The sequence below is a fragment of the Heteronotia binoei genome, chromosome 7 (assembly GCF_032191835.1).
Source record: "Heteronotia binoei isolate CCM8104 ecotype False Entrance Well chromosome 7, APGP_CSIRO_Hbin_v1, whole genome shotgun sequence".
Classification (NCBI taxonomy): domain Eukaryota; kingdom Metazoa; phylum Chordata; class Lepidosauria; order Squamata; family Gekkonidae; genus Heteronotia; species Heteronotia binoei.
The window spans coordinates 105,459,094-105,476,863 of NC_083229.1; the positions used below are offsets into that span (position 1 = coordinate 105,459,094).

General features: G+C 42.2%; 1 protein-coding gene across 1 annotated transcript in view; it reads right to left on the reverse strand.

The window, feature by feature from the left end:
- CDKAL1 (CDK5 regulatory subunit associated protein 1 like 1) overlaps positions 1 to 17,770 on the reverse strand; it is a 406,460-nt gene that overhangs the window by 271,401 nt on the left and 117,289 nt on the right. The window contains exons 4-5 of the mRNA XM_060244150.1: positions 11,252 to 11,348; positions 10,490 to 10,538 (exon numbers count right to left, since the gene is read on the reverse strand). Of these exons, the coding sequence (XP_060100133.1) occupies positions 10,490 to 10,538; positions 11,252 to 11,348 (146 nt within the window). The remainder of the gene's footprint in view (positions 1 to 10,489; positions 10,539 to 11,251; positions 11,349 to 17,770) is intronic.

Here is a 17,770-nt window from a genome sequence, read left to right on the forward strand (position 1 = left end):
ATGCAGCATAATATGCACCAAAATGAAAATGAATATTGTTTGACTTCTCATAAATACTAATGTAAAAATATGAATCATATATTAGCCAAGGTTAAATAAAAACCTTAAAGACAATTGCATTTAAAAATACAGTTGCCACAATTGCAAGAAATATATGATTTTAAGACAACTGACCAACAGCTTTCAGCCTATCAAAATCTACACTAAAACTGTGACTTTTAACAAATCTGTTTTGAAAATTAGGAAACATGAATATATTAAAGGTGAAAAATTCTGAAATCATCTCCTTGTGGCTATTATAGGAGCACAGTCCTTCACTCATTTCAACACAAATTGAATAAATGAATTCTATCTTACGATTTTAGCAGTTTATCCTCCTGGTAGAGCCTGAAATTCCCCTTCCCACATTCCATAGCACAACTAGAAATTTCCCCCATCCCTTTTTAAAATTAGTTAAGCTGAAGACAATCTTTAGATTAAACTTAATGAATTCCGTCTTTGTTTTTGTAAGGTTTCCAGTCTCCAGGTGGGACCTGGAGGTCTCTCCCAAAATCATAGCCTTTTCCCCAGTACATTGAGGCAAGCGCCTCTGGAGGAAATGTTATGTGTTTGTCAAGGTGAATTAACCAGAATTTGATTTCTAGGATTTTGTCATTGTTTTGCTAAGTTTGCTCATCTTTTCTTTCAATATAGATGTGCAGGGAATCTGGACTTGCAAATCAAGTCTAATGCATGCTCAGTAGTTCTAAGAGTTGTTGATAAGCCTGTTAAGAACTGTTTTATGTATGTGTAACCATTATGTCGCTTTTCAGAATTCTTGTTTTGTTAAGTTTTGTTGAAATCTATGCTCACATGTGAGACCCCCATACCAAGAAGTTTTAGCTGAACTAGCCCAGAGAAAAACTGGATTCAGTGGGACCTGATCAGCTCACTAATGTCCAGGTTTTTAATTTCTCTGATCTAGCTCACCTATTATTTTGGGTATGATCCCTCTCATATAAAGCTAGCTAGCATTGTTCTATTGAGGCCTAAGCTATAGCAAAGGTTTTCTTTTGTCCCTCCTTTGCGGGACTATTCTCATTATATGGGGGACGCCCCAACTCTGGTCATTTATCTGGAGCTACAACCTTGTGCACAATGTTTTATTTTAAGTTTTATGTTGCAACAAAGTATATTTGGGGTTGTGTTTTCTGAATTATGTATATTCTTTTCCTTCCTTGACAAGGAAAAAGCCTCCTAAAGTCCTGAATGCTTAGTGTAATAGGTAAACCTGCCCAATGCAGGCCCCTAACATGACATATGTAAGCTTGTGACGTAAAAGCTCACTGGTCACCATACCCTGGACAGGAGGTCACTTTACTAATAGCTTTTTAAGACTCCTTTCTTCATGGTTGAATGTATGCATTTTTGATCTGCTTTCACTGCTCCCTACAATGGTACAGAATCATCTTCCATGTTGTCATGTGTGAATGTTTTTGGGTCCTTTTTTTTGTTCTTTCTCCAAAATCCACTGTTGCTCTATGGACCATATGTGAAACAGGCAGAAAAGCACCATTGCCAATTCCATGCTGGGTTACAAGAAGAATTCCTTTTTGGCAACAATAAAGACAGATTTCACTGGGTGCCAGGGGGAGTGGGAATGACTGCCGCCAGGCGCTCTTTATTTTGCCCTCCACTAGGACTTTCACATACCTAATAGGTACATGGAAGAAGATCCTCTTCAAACCCCAGTATAAGAAGCTTATCAAGGGGAGGAGAATAAGAAAAGAAGACTCAAGGTTAAGATAGGGAATGGGAAAACAAATGTATTATGAATTCACTTGTAACCATGAATTCTAATGTAATTGTGTGCTTCTCTAACCAACTGATATCATAATTGTTTGTTTTACCAATCAACTCTGGCTTAAATAGCAGCAATGATTTTATGAATTCACCCTTTTATATCAATGATTGTAACCTTGTGTTTTTAATGTATGCGAAACAATGTTGCCAATGTGTTACCTCCAAATCGTAGTGTTTGAGGAAGTTTCCTTTGGCCTATTGGAATACTGTATTTTTCCAAATTGATTTTTGAGTAGTTTTAGATTAGTGGCTCCACCTTTGCAGGTAGAAGGTACACCCCGGTCAATACTTGGCTCTCCGTGGACACGTTGCCTGTCAAAAGTTCAGCTATGGATTTGTGCTTGTTGTGTTATTCAAGACCTTGTCTCCAGTTGGTGACATAGGTCTTGAGGGGGGGAATTGTAAGGAAAAGCCCTCTACTTTTCATACATATGGACATCGTGATCACTAGTATGGTTGCCAGGGTGCCTGGAGTTTTCACTCGCACACATCTGTTCTAGGAAGTGGACTTTGCCCAGAGTTTCTAAGGCTTATGTGGATACTATAAGCCTCAGCTTTGCAGCAGCATTCTACAACTCTGGATGGGTGTTAGCCAGAACTACAGATGAGCTTCCAGCTGCTCCTTGTGTGCCCAGTCTTGGCCGCTGCAGTGGAAGGAGCCATGCCATGTTTCCAGCCTGTTTCCATGAACCAAAGGCTAACACCACCAGAATCCATGTTGTTTTCCTGACTCCATATCCAACAGCTGCTTCAACTCCTGCATAAGGTAATCAAGCTTATCCAGGCATGGATCCTGCCAGACCACTCAAGCCTTTGTCTAACGAAACCCAGGACAAAGACTGGTGCCAAGAAGAAGACTGAAGAAGAGGAAGACCATCTTCAGCCAGAGCCAAGTTCCATTGTAAACCGGGTGTTACCTAGGCCAGCATTTGATTCTCTATTGTCACCCTTTTAGATAAGTCCATTTAGTCTTAAGTATTCCCCACCCAGTAATCACTTCTATTCTTCTTCCCACCTGTCACTTTGGAGCCTTCCCTGGTCCGTTTCAATCTGAAAGTTATCTCAGGTATCCAGGATCCAGGCAAGTCCATTGGTCAAGAGCAAGCACCCAATTAGGTGCCACCGATGAACTTTCTATTGGCTACTGCAGTAGTCCAGCCCTTATGGTCACTGCAGAGCCTCCCCTTTCTCCTCCCTCATACCTCCCAGCCCCTGAGGGTCTAAGGTAGTCTATTTAACCTCTGACCCAACTCCACTCATGTGTGCATCTAACAGTACCCCAGTTCCGCTGTCTAGATCCATCCCCAATTCTGGCCACAGTTTTGGGTCCATTTCCCCCGTCCTCTTTTGTCGCCACTAGAGCCTTCTTGAAGACTACGATAGGTAAATATCACCCTGTTTGTCTACCCATGTGTTCCTCTATCTCTCTCTCTATAATTCCTAGGACTGTATGTATGATTGTATGAGCATTTTATCTTGTATGGAAGTCTATATTTTTTCCAATAAATTATAATTGGTTTTACTAAATTAGAGTCCCCATTATTTAAGTATTACTCTCTGGTTGGTTAATCTTGTATACATTGGGAAAACGATCCCTAGTGAGCCAGGTGCCCACCTGACTAATTCCCCAACCTCATTTTGAGGGCATTTTGGCTTACAAGGCACAATCACCTGATATTCTAAGCACATTTTTTTCAACGCAGTGCTTCCCCCCATTTAAAGACTCCCATGGGAGGTAGGGATGAAGCGTGGGCACGGGGGCAGCCTGGGGCAGAAAAACCCCCAGTGCCCCCCATTGGTCTGTGGAAAAATTTTCTTCCACGAAATCGGTCACTGGTGCCAAAAAGGTTGGGCGCCACTGGCCTAAGGGACCCATTCCTTCCATACCATCCAAAGTTTTGCTTCTCCCTGCTCCCACCTGCACAGATGAAGCCGATACCAACCACAGAGAACTTTTCCAACTAAGGTAATTCACTTCCAGAATGTACTTATTGAGGCTCAGAGGGCCTTCACTTTACTATCTGAAAATTACCAGCTACCTCCCTCCCCCCCTGTTTAAAACCAAGTTTTCAGTTGAAGTGCTCTGTCTTTTTTCTAAATGGTATGCTTCTGGCTGAAGACTTGTTTTTTGGATATCTTTTTAAGACTACTAAAAGTAATGTTATGCTTCTTTTACAGCTTGTTCTAATATTGATCACTATTGTGCTGTTTTAATGCTGTTATTGCAATTTTTAAACTTACGGAGCTTCCTTGAACAGGTCTCTAGGGAAGCAGCATATAAATCTTCTATGTAAATAAAGTTTTTTTAAAAAAACCATAGCTGATATTTCAAGCATAATACGAAGCTTAGAAGTGTGATGGAGATACTGGCTCCCTTCAGATGTCACAACTATGGTTGGCTGATCATCTAAATGTGCCACCCCTGACCCTAAATGTGCAATGGTAGTCAGAGTTCCACAAACTAGCATCTTAAGCCATGGTTTGTATTTCTCTAATTAATTACTGGTTTTCATGATGTATGAACATGGAGGTGTTCTCTCAGGTGTTTCTTCATGCACTTCAGGTATTCCCTGGGATACTAGGATACCTGGCTCAAAACTGGATTCCTTTTGCTAGTCCTATGACCAGTGTTTGTTGAGGCAAACCAGGATTAAGTGATCACCTATGAGCAGAATCCTCCTGTCACAACTAGACATAGTTAATATAAATTGTAGTTTTGTGTTGTGATAACCTACTTTGATTTGCTGCCACATGAATCACCTTGGCAATTAGACGCATGATTCTTCTTCCCCTTCTCTCACACATTGCCATCTAATTTCTTATTAATATGTTGATGGAGGCTTATTGTTAATTACTTATTGTTAATAATTACTTATTGTTAATTTTGCGGCAAACCTTGTTTTATTGTTATATCCAAACTATGGTTAGTGCTTTCTTTGCAAGAAAGCATTCTACACAACGATTTAATCCTGATTTGAAAAGGAAGGATGGAGTTGTGTGTGAACCCAAGGACCCTTACCAAAATGGATAGGAGGTGATGATCGAGCCACAAAAATAATGCAGTTAGCATGAAGCTTGTTTCTCATGATGAGAAAGCACCACCCATTCATAAATTATCAGTGATTGACTTCAAGGGATAAACTTTTAAAATTCAACTCCTCTAAAGGCCTGGGCATTCAAAAGTAACTGGGTCATCAAATTTAACATGCTATAAATACTACTGTGGCTGCTGAAAAATTCAAGGAAGATAAAAAGCCTTCCCATAACAGCTAAGGGTAGGGTGTATAGGTTTTGAGAATGAACAGCAGGTGGACAGGAAAATAAATCTTCATAAATCAAGCAAGAGGCTCAAGTTGAATATAAAGTCATCAGGAGTGACAACTCTTTCCTTGCCTTACTGTCAAGCAAAGCAATAAACATAAAGCTTGTGACTGTTGTTTGAGATGAAGGTAAGGGATTCAAAGCACCACAATGTATTAAAACTCTCACTACAGAACAGAACACTCTGATTTCTACAGATATTAAATGCTGTACTGCTTGGAATATCCCTTCTTATCTAAACAAAGCAGTAATAGGGCATTTACTCTACAGTTATCCCACATCAACTAGAAAGCATGTCACTGTTTACATAGTGTGTGTGTGTGTGTGTGTGTGTGTGTGCATGCAAACAAACAGTATTAATTCCACATACTTTAACCCTAGAGAGCTTATTTCAATACTCCAGTCTTGCAAGAAAAAAAATTACTCCTACAGCTAGCAAAATATAACTCTTACAGCTAGCAAATGCAGACCTTCTAAATCTTACCTGCCCATACAAAAAACACTAACATTCAGGAGCTGGTTGTTGTAGTAGTTTAGAGAATATGTCACAATAATGAGCAAGAGTGTCAGACCAAGATTTCAGACTAGTGCTGGCCTCGGATAGCCAAACCATTCGCAAATCATTTTACCCTAAGGTCAGCGCAAAGGGCTACTTTGCCACTTTGGCTGCTTAACACTGTTCTGGTCAACAACCACAACTATCAATAGTCCAATCAGAAACACAGTAGCACAATTATGAGAACAGGTGACTGAGTTGATTCAGAGATGTCAAGAAAAAGGGCGTTTGCAATAAAAAAGGCCAACGCCATGCTAGGAATTATTAGGAAGGGAATTGAAAACAAATCAGCCAGTATCATAATGCCCCTGTATAAATCGATGGTGCGGTCTCATTTGGAATACTGTGTACAATTCTGGTCACCGCACCTCAAAAAGGATATTATAGCATTGGAAAAAGTGCAGAAAACGGCAACTAGAATGATTACAGGTTTGGAACACTTTCCCTATGAAGAAAGGTTAAAACGCTTGGGGCTCTTCAGCTTGGAGAAACGTCGACTGCGGGGTGACATGATAGAGGTTTACAGGATTATGCACAGGATGGAGAAGGTAGAGAAAGAAGTACTTTTCTCCCTTTCTCACAATACAAGAACTCGTGGGCATTCAATGAAATTGCTGAGCAGTCGGGTTAGAACGGATAAAAGATAGGTAAGGTAAGGTAAGGTAAGGTAAGGTAAGGTAAGATAAATTTATTTTTATATCCCGCCCTCCCCCGCCAATGGCGGGCTCAGGGCGGCTCACAGACACGGAACACCGTGATATAAATAAAATACAATATAAAACAAACAATTTTAAAATACAATTCAGTTACAAATTCAATCACATAATTAATTAGATGGATAAAACGGTGCTATAAAGTGCAATAGATCGCGATCATATACAGGATGGTGGGATGGCTATAGATCCGTTTAACCAGGTTCTGTCCCAAAGGCAAGCTGAAACAGAGAGGTTTTGCAAGCCCTGCGGAACTGGTTCAGGTCCCGCAGGGCTCGCACCATCTCTGGAAGTTGATTCCACCATCGGGGGGCCATTGTTGAAAAGGCTTGCTCCCTGGTTGTCTTCCGTCTAGCCTCTCTTGGCCCAGGGATTTTTAAAAGGTTTTGGAGCTAGATGTCAGTGCTCTCTGGGGAACATATGGGGAGAGGCGGTCCCTGAGGTAGGCAGGTCCTCGGCCATATAGGGCTTTAAAGGTGATAACCAGCACCTTATAGCGAACACGGTACACAACCGGAGGTACTTCTTCACCCAAAGGGTGATTAACATGTGGAATTCACTGCCACAGGAGGTGGTGGCGGCTACAAGCATAGCCAGCTTCAAGAGGGGGTTAGATAAAAATATGGAGAAAAGGTCCATCAGTGGCTATTAGCCACAGTGTGTGTGTGTGTGTGTGTGTGTGTGTGTATGTGTGTGTGTGTGTGTGTGTATATATATATATATATATATATATATATATATATATATATATATATATATATATATATAAAAATAAATTTTTGGCCACTGTGTGATACAGAGTGTTGGACTGGATGGGCCACTGGCCTGATCCAACATGGCTTCTCTCATGTTCTTATGTTCTTAGAGAGTCACTTGTCTGTTTTCTGCAAGAAAGCCCTATGTTCTTCCCAAAAGCCTACTTCCACAATACAGTAATGGCAAAGACTAGAGAAAACCAGTGACCTCAATCATCTTTGAAACGTGAGCATTATGAATTGCTTGCAAATACCCCTGTAACATGAACAGAAACTGAATCCTGGTCTTTGCACCATCAAATCAAAGCTATATGCAAGCATCCCATCTTTTACTATTTTTCTAATTCTTTTTTTAGTTACTTTTCTACCAGCCTCTCTGTTATTACCTTTTATATTCTCCCTATCATCATTGATAGATTTAGGTGGGCAGCCATAATGATCTGAAGTAGCAGAACAAAGTTTGAGTCCGGTGGAACCTTTAAGACCAATAAAACTCTGTTGATCTTAAAGGTGCCACTGGACTCAAACTTTTTTCTATAATTATGGTACTTCAGTTTAATAATTAGTCCCGTCTTTTAGGAATTTAATATTTCAATTTCAAGCTTGATTTCCTACCACGGTTGCTAATGTGAGCTTGCTTTCCTGTAAAGGTACAGACAACGGAAGAAGAACAGTTATGACTATGTTGAAACACACAAAGAGAAGAGGGACGTAAAGTTTTAGAGAAAGATACACACAGAAGAATGTTGCTTTGCTTGCTGAGATAGCACTATTATCTAGGAAGTAATATATATGATGATGTAAGGAAAAGAAAGCACCGTACAAGCGTTGTGGCTTGCCATACAAGCGTTGAAATCTCAGTAAACTAATTTTTCAGTGCATACTCATATGGCAAAATATACACATATAGTCTTCCCACATTGATTGCACATGCTTTTTCCAGGGGAATGGGTATACCTGTAGGGGAAAAGTCACACACAAAATGGCCGAAGAGAAAATTCCCTTTTGTGCTTATACTCTATATATCAATACTAAAAATACAACACTTCAATGTATACACAACTCATCTTGCCAGTTTTTAGCAATTGCCAATGACCACAGATTCATTCTGTACAGTAGCTAAACAGTCAAACACACATTGGTTAATATTTAAGCAAGTAACCGACAGACCATATTACCAGACAGGTTAATGTGACTTGAAATCTAGGAAGGTTATATGAAGTCTGAAAAGAGGTTCAGCCCTGAAATAATTTCCTGTGCTTACTTTCAACACTCCTGTCCCATTGGTCCATTTCACAAAACAACGCTTTGTGAAGAACTCAAGACTGACACAGATTTTACTCAACTGGAAATTCTCGTCTCTCCTTAACCCATGGGGCACTCACTGTAAATAGACGGTGCTGTTTACCTTCTACAATAAGCTCAATGATATAAAAGGAAATGCTTAAGACCAAAAATATTTGCATTGCTAGCACCTGAACTTTTTGTATTAATGAACAGCAATATGTAAGCATGCCTTGTAGTGTAGCAATTACCTGCGCTAAACAAGAAATCTTGATAAAATGGTTTTTTGACAGTAGAAAGAGAGTCACATTCAAATATTACCATGTTAGTTTTGCAGCACAGTGAAAAGTGCCCAGATAGGCAGGATTCCAGTCTGTATAAGGCAATATTTTGTTAAGCTAAGGATGACCATTCTTACTGAATCACAGAATGGTGCCACTGGAAAAACTTGTGTTCCAAGTATTTACTTCTATTTATTTAATATGGTTATATACACTACACTTTCAAAAAAGATCAAGACAATTTACAAGAACATAAAATATGAAGCAGGCAATTAATTTTTTTTTAAATGATTTGTTGCAATGTTAGAAGGCACAGAAGCCTTTTGGTTGTGCAGTCTGTCAAGCAGTAGATGATCTCCGGGCAATTGTTCAGTATAAGAGGTATAAAAAATACAAATTGATGGGCAAGTAAAATGGGATGTGAAATTCTCAGTCCCCTCATTATTGGACCTTCAGAAGATGGTGAAACTGATTATTTTCTGGAGGGGCCCTTGAGAGGCTGAATCCGTCTGATGATTCTGGTGCCAGGTTCTTGGTGCTGCTTTCCTGCTGTGTGAACAAGGTTCCCCCATGTTATTATTTGAAAGTGTTATTGCTGTGCAGAAGATTTCCACTGGTTTAGTTTTACTGCTTTTGGGAGAACATTTTAGATATGGCTGAGGTGCTATAGTCTTAAAACCAGCAAGTGTCCTTTGGTTTGTGTCTGTTTTAATTCTGTATTTTTAACATTTTAGATTTTGTAAGTCATTCTGGGTACTTGGATAGAGGATCAGAGTATAAAGATAGTACGTCAAGGAATAGATTCACATATGTATGTTTAGGTGAAACAAACCAACCAACCAACAAACAAACCAAAACCCTAAACATGAACAAAAGGCAGAGAAAACAAACACCTATATGTAAATAATCAGCAAAATTATATTGAAAAGGAAATGGGGATTTGCTGATTCTGGGTGATTTTGTTAAAAACACAGCCACTTAGAACTTGGCACCTTTTCACAATACTGCTGCAGTCTTCATAGTCACAAAGTCATGGACCAAGAAAATAAGTAGAAAGGCTAATTTATTAGACAACAAATTCAACTAAACAATAATGTGCCTGCAATATTTTATTACATAATCTTTATAAATATCCAGGAAGCAAAAAAACCCCTGCCAATTCCATTAAAAATCAAGAAATGAATAAAAATAAAAGACTAAAGACACTTAAAATATGCCTTTCCACATTAAAATGGTTTAGACTTCTATAGCTTTCAGCAAACATAGAAAGAAGATGCAAGTGTTTATGTCAGAGGTCCCCAACATGGTGGCTTGTGGGTGCCTTGGCGCCCTTCAGAGCCTTCCCTGGTGCCCAGCAAGCATTTTTACAAAACGAGTGAAGCATTTTTCCATCAAGACTTCTGACTGGCCACTGAGATTTGATTGGCTGTGCAGATTTTTATAAAAATGTTGTTTGGGCACCAGCTTCCACTACAGAGCACAGATCTTTACTTTGTGACTAAAGATAAGCTGCAACAGCCATTTTGTGACTGGCTCCAACCTTCCGCAGCAGCCATTTTTTTGGCAGCACCTACCACACTGAGTCAGAATTCTAACGGTGCTCAAAACATTGGAGATCCATGGTTTATATTGTCATTGGCTTATATGGCACATTCCAATACTAAGATTCCTTACCAACAAAGATAATAAGAGCAATATATAAATGAAAGCACATTTAAGTTGGGGGGGGGAGCTTACCTTTGATAGTCTCCTCAACGACTTCTACTACACGATCTATCTGCTGGACCTGAAAAACAGGAGATTTATAACTTAAATTTCTATTGGGAAGGATTCCATGCAGCAAACAATTAATTGGTGCACAACAATAAATATATATTGTGCTATATCTAAGTTGTATTTCTGTTTGCGAAGTAGTGTCAAGCTGATTTATCTAATCGTTTATAATTTCTGGAGAACTTTCTGCAATTTTTTTAGCACTCAAAATTATTCACGTAACAGCCAGGAAAACTGGAAACTGAAGACAAAAGGAAGTGGCTTATTGTAACAGTTGGAATATTGTTGTTGTTATATTTTTATCATAAGAAGATCAAAGCGATGAACACAGTTCCATCCCCTATCCTACTTTTGCGATAGAAGTGAGATATACAGAAAGACAGAGAATGGTCACTTGAACGCACGAAGCTGACTATCAAGGCCCACACTAGCTTTTCTGGCTGACAAAGGCTCTTCAGGACCTTACACGGAGGTCTTCTACATCACCCAGTCCTTTTAACTGGAGATAATGGGTGCAGAAGCTAGCACCAGTTTATAATGTAAAGCAGGTGCCCTACTACTGTGTCATGGCCCAAGTCACCTAGTGAGTTTTGCGGCTAAACAGCGATTTGCGTCTGCACTTCTGGACATTTAAAAAAATGCCCTAATACTTTTTCATTGTTATAGTTACTGAATAAACTTTTGGGGAACTGACTGAAAGTATGTTGCATAAAAGAGTGCTCTTACCCCAATAATGCTCAGGCCGTGTAGGTATTCTTGGCGAGGTTGGGCTTGTGGAACACATCCAGCTAAGACAACTTTCTTTTTTCCTTCTTGTGCTTTCCTAAAAAGGTTTTTTTAAATATATATATATATATTACTTTCCTTGAATAGTACAGCAAGAATACAGAACATGTATGCATCTGAACTACTGGATAAAGAAAAAATACAAAATTCCAGACATAGGAAATCTTGGTCATAGTTGTCTTCTGAAGAAGAATTAAAAAAATGTATGCTTTACTAGCAATTCTAGGGGAATAAATGGAAAGTTTAGACTAAGACAAACTTAAACCAGGTCCCACAAATCACAGACATCTCATATTTATATTCTTGCTCTGGATAGTCATAAATGAAATACAGTAGAAATTACAGTTAATGAGGTAAGTAATTTCTATTGGCACATTTTCACAATAGTGTTTGGATGTGAGCACTTCACTGGGAGGGGAAAAAAGAACAAAAAATCCAGCTACCATATATTCCAGCATGTCCATGTAATATCAGATCAGAGAATACCTACTCTAAGCAATACCCAGTGGTAACTTTTCTGGCAGTAGAAAAGTAACTGAATATACAACTTTATGTCAGGTCATTGCCATAGTCATGATTCTGGTGGACACCTTTGTAAAACTATTGTTGATGAAATGTTGACAATAAGACGGAAAGAGCTTTCAAAATAGTCAACTATAAGAATCCAATAGGTATACAAACAAGCCATATTACACATATGAGGATTTGATGAAACATATAGCAATATGACTTTCTTATTGGATTCAAACTAATGTAACACTCAGAGCAAAACTAGAAACCAGCATACAAAACTGCAAGGAAGCGTCTCCTCGGGGTCATTTGTCTGTCCCTAATGCAAGTTGCCATTAATGCAGAATCTATCATAGACAACTGCATGAGCCAACAACTTGGGACTCAAACAGCTTTAAAGCTGATGATGAAGAAGAATAATTGCAGATTTATACCCCGCCCTTCTCTCTGAATCAGAGACAGAGTGGCTTACAATCTCCTTTATCTCCTTCTTCCACAACAGAGACCCTGTGAGGTGGGTGGGGCTGAGAGGCTCTCACAGCAGCTATCCTTTCAAGGACAATTCCTGCAGAGCTATGGCTGACCCAAGGCCATTCCAGCAGCTGCAGGTGGAGGAGTGGGGAATCAAACCCAGTTCTCCCAGATAAGAGTCCACGCACGTAACCACAACACCAAACTGGCTGAAGAAACTGAAATTGTTCAAGATTTCCTTTTCCTTGGCTCCACCATCAACAAAAAGGGAGACTGCAACCAAAAATTCAGAAGGAGATTGAGAATGGGAAAGGCAGTCATGAAGGTGCTAGAAAAGATCCTTACGTGTTAGAATATGATGCTGGTGATCAATTCATGGTATAGTACTCTCCATTACTATGTATGAATGTGAAAGCTCAGCAATAAAGAAGGCTTGTTTCAGCATGCATATCTCTTATCTTCTTCAAGGCCAACAAGGGAAGCATGGTACTTCGATTCTCAGGGGATGTGACCTTTGATGGGAGGTGAAGATTGAGAGTGGTGTAGTAATCTTCTGGAGAATTCTCCTGGAGACATGTTCTCACTGGATGTCATCATCCCCTGATGTCCTGGATCAGAAACTATAATTGAACTACAGTTTAGGAGGTGGGATTTTCATGGACTATAGGCAAAGACTATGATCTGCAACTGCTAGACACATAGACCACACCATTTGATGCCTTCCTATCAAAATTAAGGTTTGTGCCACCTAACACATTTCTTCTGAGTGTAAGGTAGTTGAAGTTAGCTTTTGTTGTTGTTCTGTATGATTCCAGAACAATGTGTTGGCAATAAATCTCTCCTTAGAAGAAGAGGAGACTGGATTTATACCCCGTCTTTCACTTGGAGTATGTGAGGGGCATGGCTCCGCCCCCTTTGGCCTCCCCTTCTTTGCAAAGCAACTGGCCTCCTCCTCCTGCCCAGGACTCACCAAGCTAAGGCGCAGCTCCTCTGCCGCCACCAACCATCATTTGGAATGGTGGCAGAGATGTGCATCCCTTCCCCCTCCCTAAAGAATGCACGGGTCTTCAGATCCGACGAGCCATGGGAAACCGCCCCCACCGCCTGCCAGAATGCTAGTCAGGCCACCACATCTGTCTTCACCAATGAGAAACGGGCACCGGGACTCAATCTCCACTTGGAGTCTTAGACTGGCCTAGGGATACCAGTACTCCTGGGGAGGGGAAGATACGACGGTGGGACGAGGCAGAGTTATAAGGGAAGGAGATCGAGACATAATAGTGCTCGACCCCCTTCCAGCCTCCGTCCCATCCCGACGGTGACAAGTAGTAGGGCCAGGCTGAATTACTCGCCTCCGTCACTGGTGTTATGCAATGCCAGGTCCATTAATAATAAGACCTCTGTCCTGCGAGAGTTTCTGACCGAGCAGGACATGGACCTGGCTTGCGTGACCGAGACCTGGGTGCGTGAAGGGGAGACGGTAGCTCTCTCCCAGACCGTTCCCCCGGGATACTCGGTCTTCCACCAGTCACGGACTAGCGGGCGGGGGGGAGGGGTGGCACTTCTCATACGAGAGGCTTACTCCTTTAGGGCCCTTCCGGCCCCAGAGATTCCAGGCATAGAATGTGTTGGCCTGATATGGGATGTTGGGGAGGGGTTGGCGATCTGGCTGGTGTACCGACCGCCTAACGCACCGACCAGCGCCTTACCGTCCCTGGTGGAGGCCGCGGTGGGCTGGGCGTTGGAGCACCCAAGGCTTCTGGTCTTGGGTGACTTCAATGTCCATGCTGACGACGCGGCCTCCAGCCAGGCGACGGACCTGGTGTCATCCATGGCGACACTAGGACTCTCCCAGGTTATTACAACGCCCACTCATCAGGCGGGACACATGTTAGACCTGGTCTTTGCGGCCGGAATACCAGTGACTGATATTGCAATGGAAGCAGTGCCATGGTCAGATCACTTTGCCCTTAAGGCTCGTGTGGGAGTGTCACCCAAAACCTGTTTAGGCGGAGAGCGTATTTTAGCTCACCCGCGGAGCCAGATGGATCCGGAACGGTTCCTAACGGCCCTTCGGGACACCTGGCCTGCTGGCGACTCCCTGGATGATCTGGTAGAGTCCTGGAACGATGGGCTCTCCAGGGCCATCGAGGAGGTCGCACCCAAGCGCCCTCTGCGTTCCCGCCCGAAGCCGTCGCCCTGGTTCAACCAGGGGCTGCGGCAACAAAAGCGGGGACTCAGAAGGCTAGACAGGCAATGGCGGCGTACTTGAGACGAAGTGACCCGAACATCTTATAGAGAGAGTTTGAAGGCCTATGAGATGGCAATCAAAGCCGCAAAGAAAGCGTTCTTTGCGGCTAAGATTGCGTCCGCAACTTCGACATAATTAGAGGACTTACAACACTGCCGCAAGGCAGACCAAATTCTATTGAATTGGAAATAGGCTGTGAGGCTTTTGCGAAATTTTTTGTGGATAAAATCGCGTCACTCCGCCCCGACTCCTCTGCCAATTTTGAGACAGTTAGCGAACTCGAGGCTCCGAGCCTGTCTTCGGATTATATGCTGGATGACTTCGACCCCCTCAGCCTGGAGGAAGTTGACAGGATCCTCTTAGCTGCTCGCCCAACTACCTGTAAATTGGACCCATGCCCTTCCTGGCTTATTAAATCTTGCCAGGGTGACCTTAGATATCCTATACGGGATATCATAAATAGATCCCTGAGGGAAGGGCACTTTCCAACGCCGCTCAAAGAGGCTGTGGTCCGTCCCCTCTTAAAGAAACCATCTTTAGACCCGGCCCAATTGGCACACTATCGGCCGGTCTCAAATTTGCCCTTTTTGGGCAAACTTATTGAGAGGGCAGTGGCGATGCAGCTGCAGACTTTCCTGGAGGATGCTTCCATCCTTGACCCATTTCAGTCCGGCTTTCGCCCGGGACATGGGACGGAGACGGTGCTGGTCGCCCTAGTGGATGACCTTCAACGGCATCTGGATCGGGGCGGCTCGGCGGTGCTGATGCTGTTAGACCTGTCGGCTGCGTTCGACACGGTCGACCATCGGCTACTGAAGGGTCGCCTCGCCGACGCAGGGATTCAGGGGTTGGCTTTACAGTGGCTTTCCTCTTTCCTTGAAGGTCGGGGACAAAGGGTCGCAGTTGGGGGGGAGCTGTCCCGGAGGTGCACACTTGACTGTGGTGTGCCCCAAGGGGCGGTTCTCTCCCCGATGTTATTTAACATCTATATGCGACCTCTTGCCCAGATTGCCCGAAGGTACGGGCTAGGGTGTCATCAGTATGCTGATGACACCCAGCTCTATCTACTGATGGACGGCCAGCCGACCTGCGTCCCGGAAAATCTAGATCGGGCACTATATGCCGTGGCTGAATGGCTCAGACTGAGCGGGCTGAAGCTTAACCCTGCGAAGACAGAGGTCCTTTGCTTGGGTCGCCGCGGTCCGGAAAGGGGAATCCCCCTACCAGCCTTTGACGGTGCGCCGCTGATAGCGGCGGACAGGGTCAGGAGCTTGGGGGTGCTGTTGGAGCCTTCCTTAAAGATGGAGGCTCAGATAGCAGCCGCTGCCAAGTCCGCGTTTTTTCATCTTAGGCGGGCAAGGCAGTTGGCCCCCTTTTTGGAGCGCGACGACCTAGCAACAGTGATCCATGCCACGGTCACCTCGAGGTTAGACTACTGTAATGCCCTCTACATGGGGCTGCCCCTGTCCCGAACTCGGAAATTGCAGCTGGTGCAGAATGCCGCGGCCCGGCTGTTATTGGGTCTCCCAAAGTGGGAACACATTCAGCCAGGTCTTCGGACCCTGCACTGGCTTCCAGTAATATACCGAGTCCGGTACAAGGTGCTGGTTATCACCTTTAAAGCCCTATATGGCTTGGGACCTGTCTACCTGAAGGACCGTCTTTTCCCGCACGTTCCCCAGAGAGTACTGAGGTCGGGAACACAAAATCTCCTTACTATCCCTGGGCCGAAGGAAGCCCGTTTGAAATCCACCAGAGAAAGGGCTTTCTCTGTTATGGCCCCTACATGGTGGAATCAGCTGCCGGAAGAGGTGAGGGCCCTGCGGGACCTTGTACAGTTCCGCAGGGCCTGTAAGACGACCCTCTTCCGGCTAGCCTATACCTAGCTTGAGAATTTTAATGTAACTTGCCAGACTTCTTTTATATATAGTTGAAATATTTATTAATATTTATTGATAACCATGGTTTTATCTGTTTTTATCTGTTTTAAATGCTGATCCCTTTATATGTTTAAATACTGTAATTTTGTTGGATCTATCACTGGAAGCCGCCCTGAGCCACTTGTGGGAAGGGCGGGATATAAATCCCAAATAAATAAATAAAAATAAAGAGTGGCTTACAATCTCTTTTCCCTTCCTCTCCTCACAACAGAAATCCCGTGAGGTAGGTGGGGCTGAGAGCTCTCAGATAACTACTCTTCAGAGAACAGCCCTGCTGAGAACTTGTGGCTGACCCAAGGTCACTCCAGCACCTGCATGTGGAGGAGTGGGGAATCAAACCTGGTTCTGCTAGATTAGAGTTTGTGTACTTAGTCACTACACCAAAATGGCTCTTATTAATATCTCTTAAGTAATCTTTAGGTTGACCTATATTTCCTTGACAGCGTTTGCTTTTTTTTAAAACTGTCATTCACCACCTTAAAGCTTTCATTCACCAGCTTTCTTGAGAGAAAAGGATGTCTAAAGCCTCTTAAATAAATTGTACAATCCTTATTCCTCAAAAAACCTGTAAACACAACAAAAGTAAACTGCTCCCCCACACAGACTGGAAAAAAGTATACAACACTTCAATCTTGCTTGATGTGTTAAGTGGTAATGTGTTAATGGTATTTGATAACCTTGACATTTTGCCAAATGTTCATAAAATATGCGTAGGAACCTGGGACAATGCTGTTCAAAACAACAGCACAGCAAAAATTAATCTCTCTTTAGTTTAAAGTTATCCCTACAGACTTTTATATATTCTTAGAATTTCACTTCATAATATACATTAAAAAGCTACTTTAATTATATTTTTCTCTAGATATATACCAAAGCATTCAAGATTACTTCCATTAATACTGTTTAATGAGCTCTGCTCAGATGAGAACAAAAGCTTTAGAAATCATTTGTTCTTTAGAAAACAAGCTATAAATGGAACGCTACTAGAAAAGTGTTGAAATGTTTACTCCAAAAGAATACCTCAATGGAATTTAAGCAGCATAAATAAATACCTCTCCATCTTCAAAACCTTTCCTACTTTTGCAATTAAACAAACTTTACCTTGAATTCTCAGTTTAATTGTCTCAGAATACTTTCCTTCCAGATATATGCTTCCATTTAAAATTGATTTACAAAAATCTCAAGACACAGAATGTGAATAAGGTCAATTTTCTTTTAAAGGCTTGGCATGCTACAGCAATGTTTCTCAAATCAGAATCTGGGGATCCTTGAGGCGAGGTACTTGAG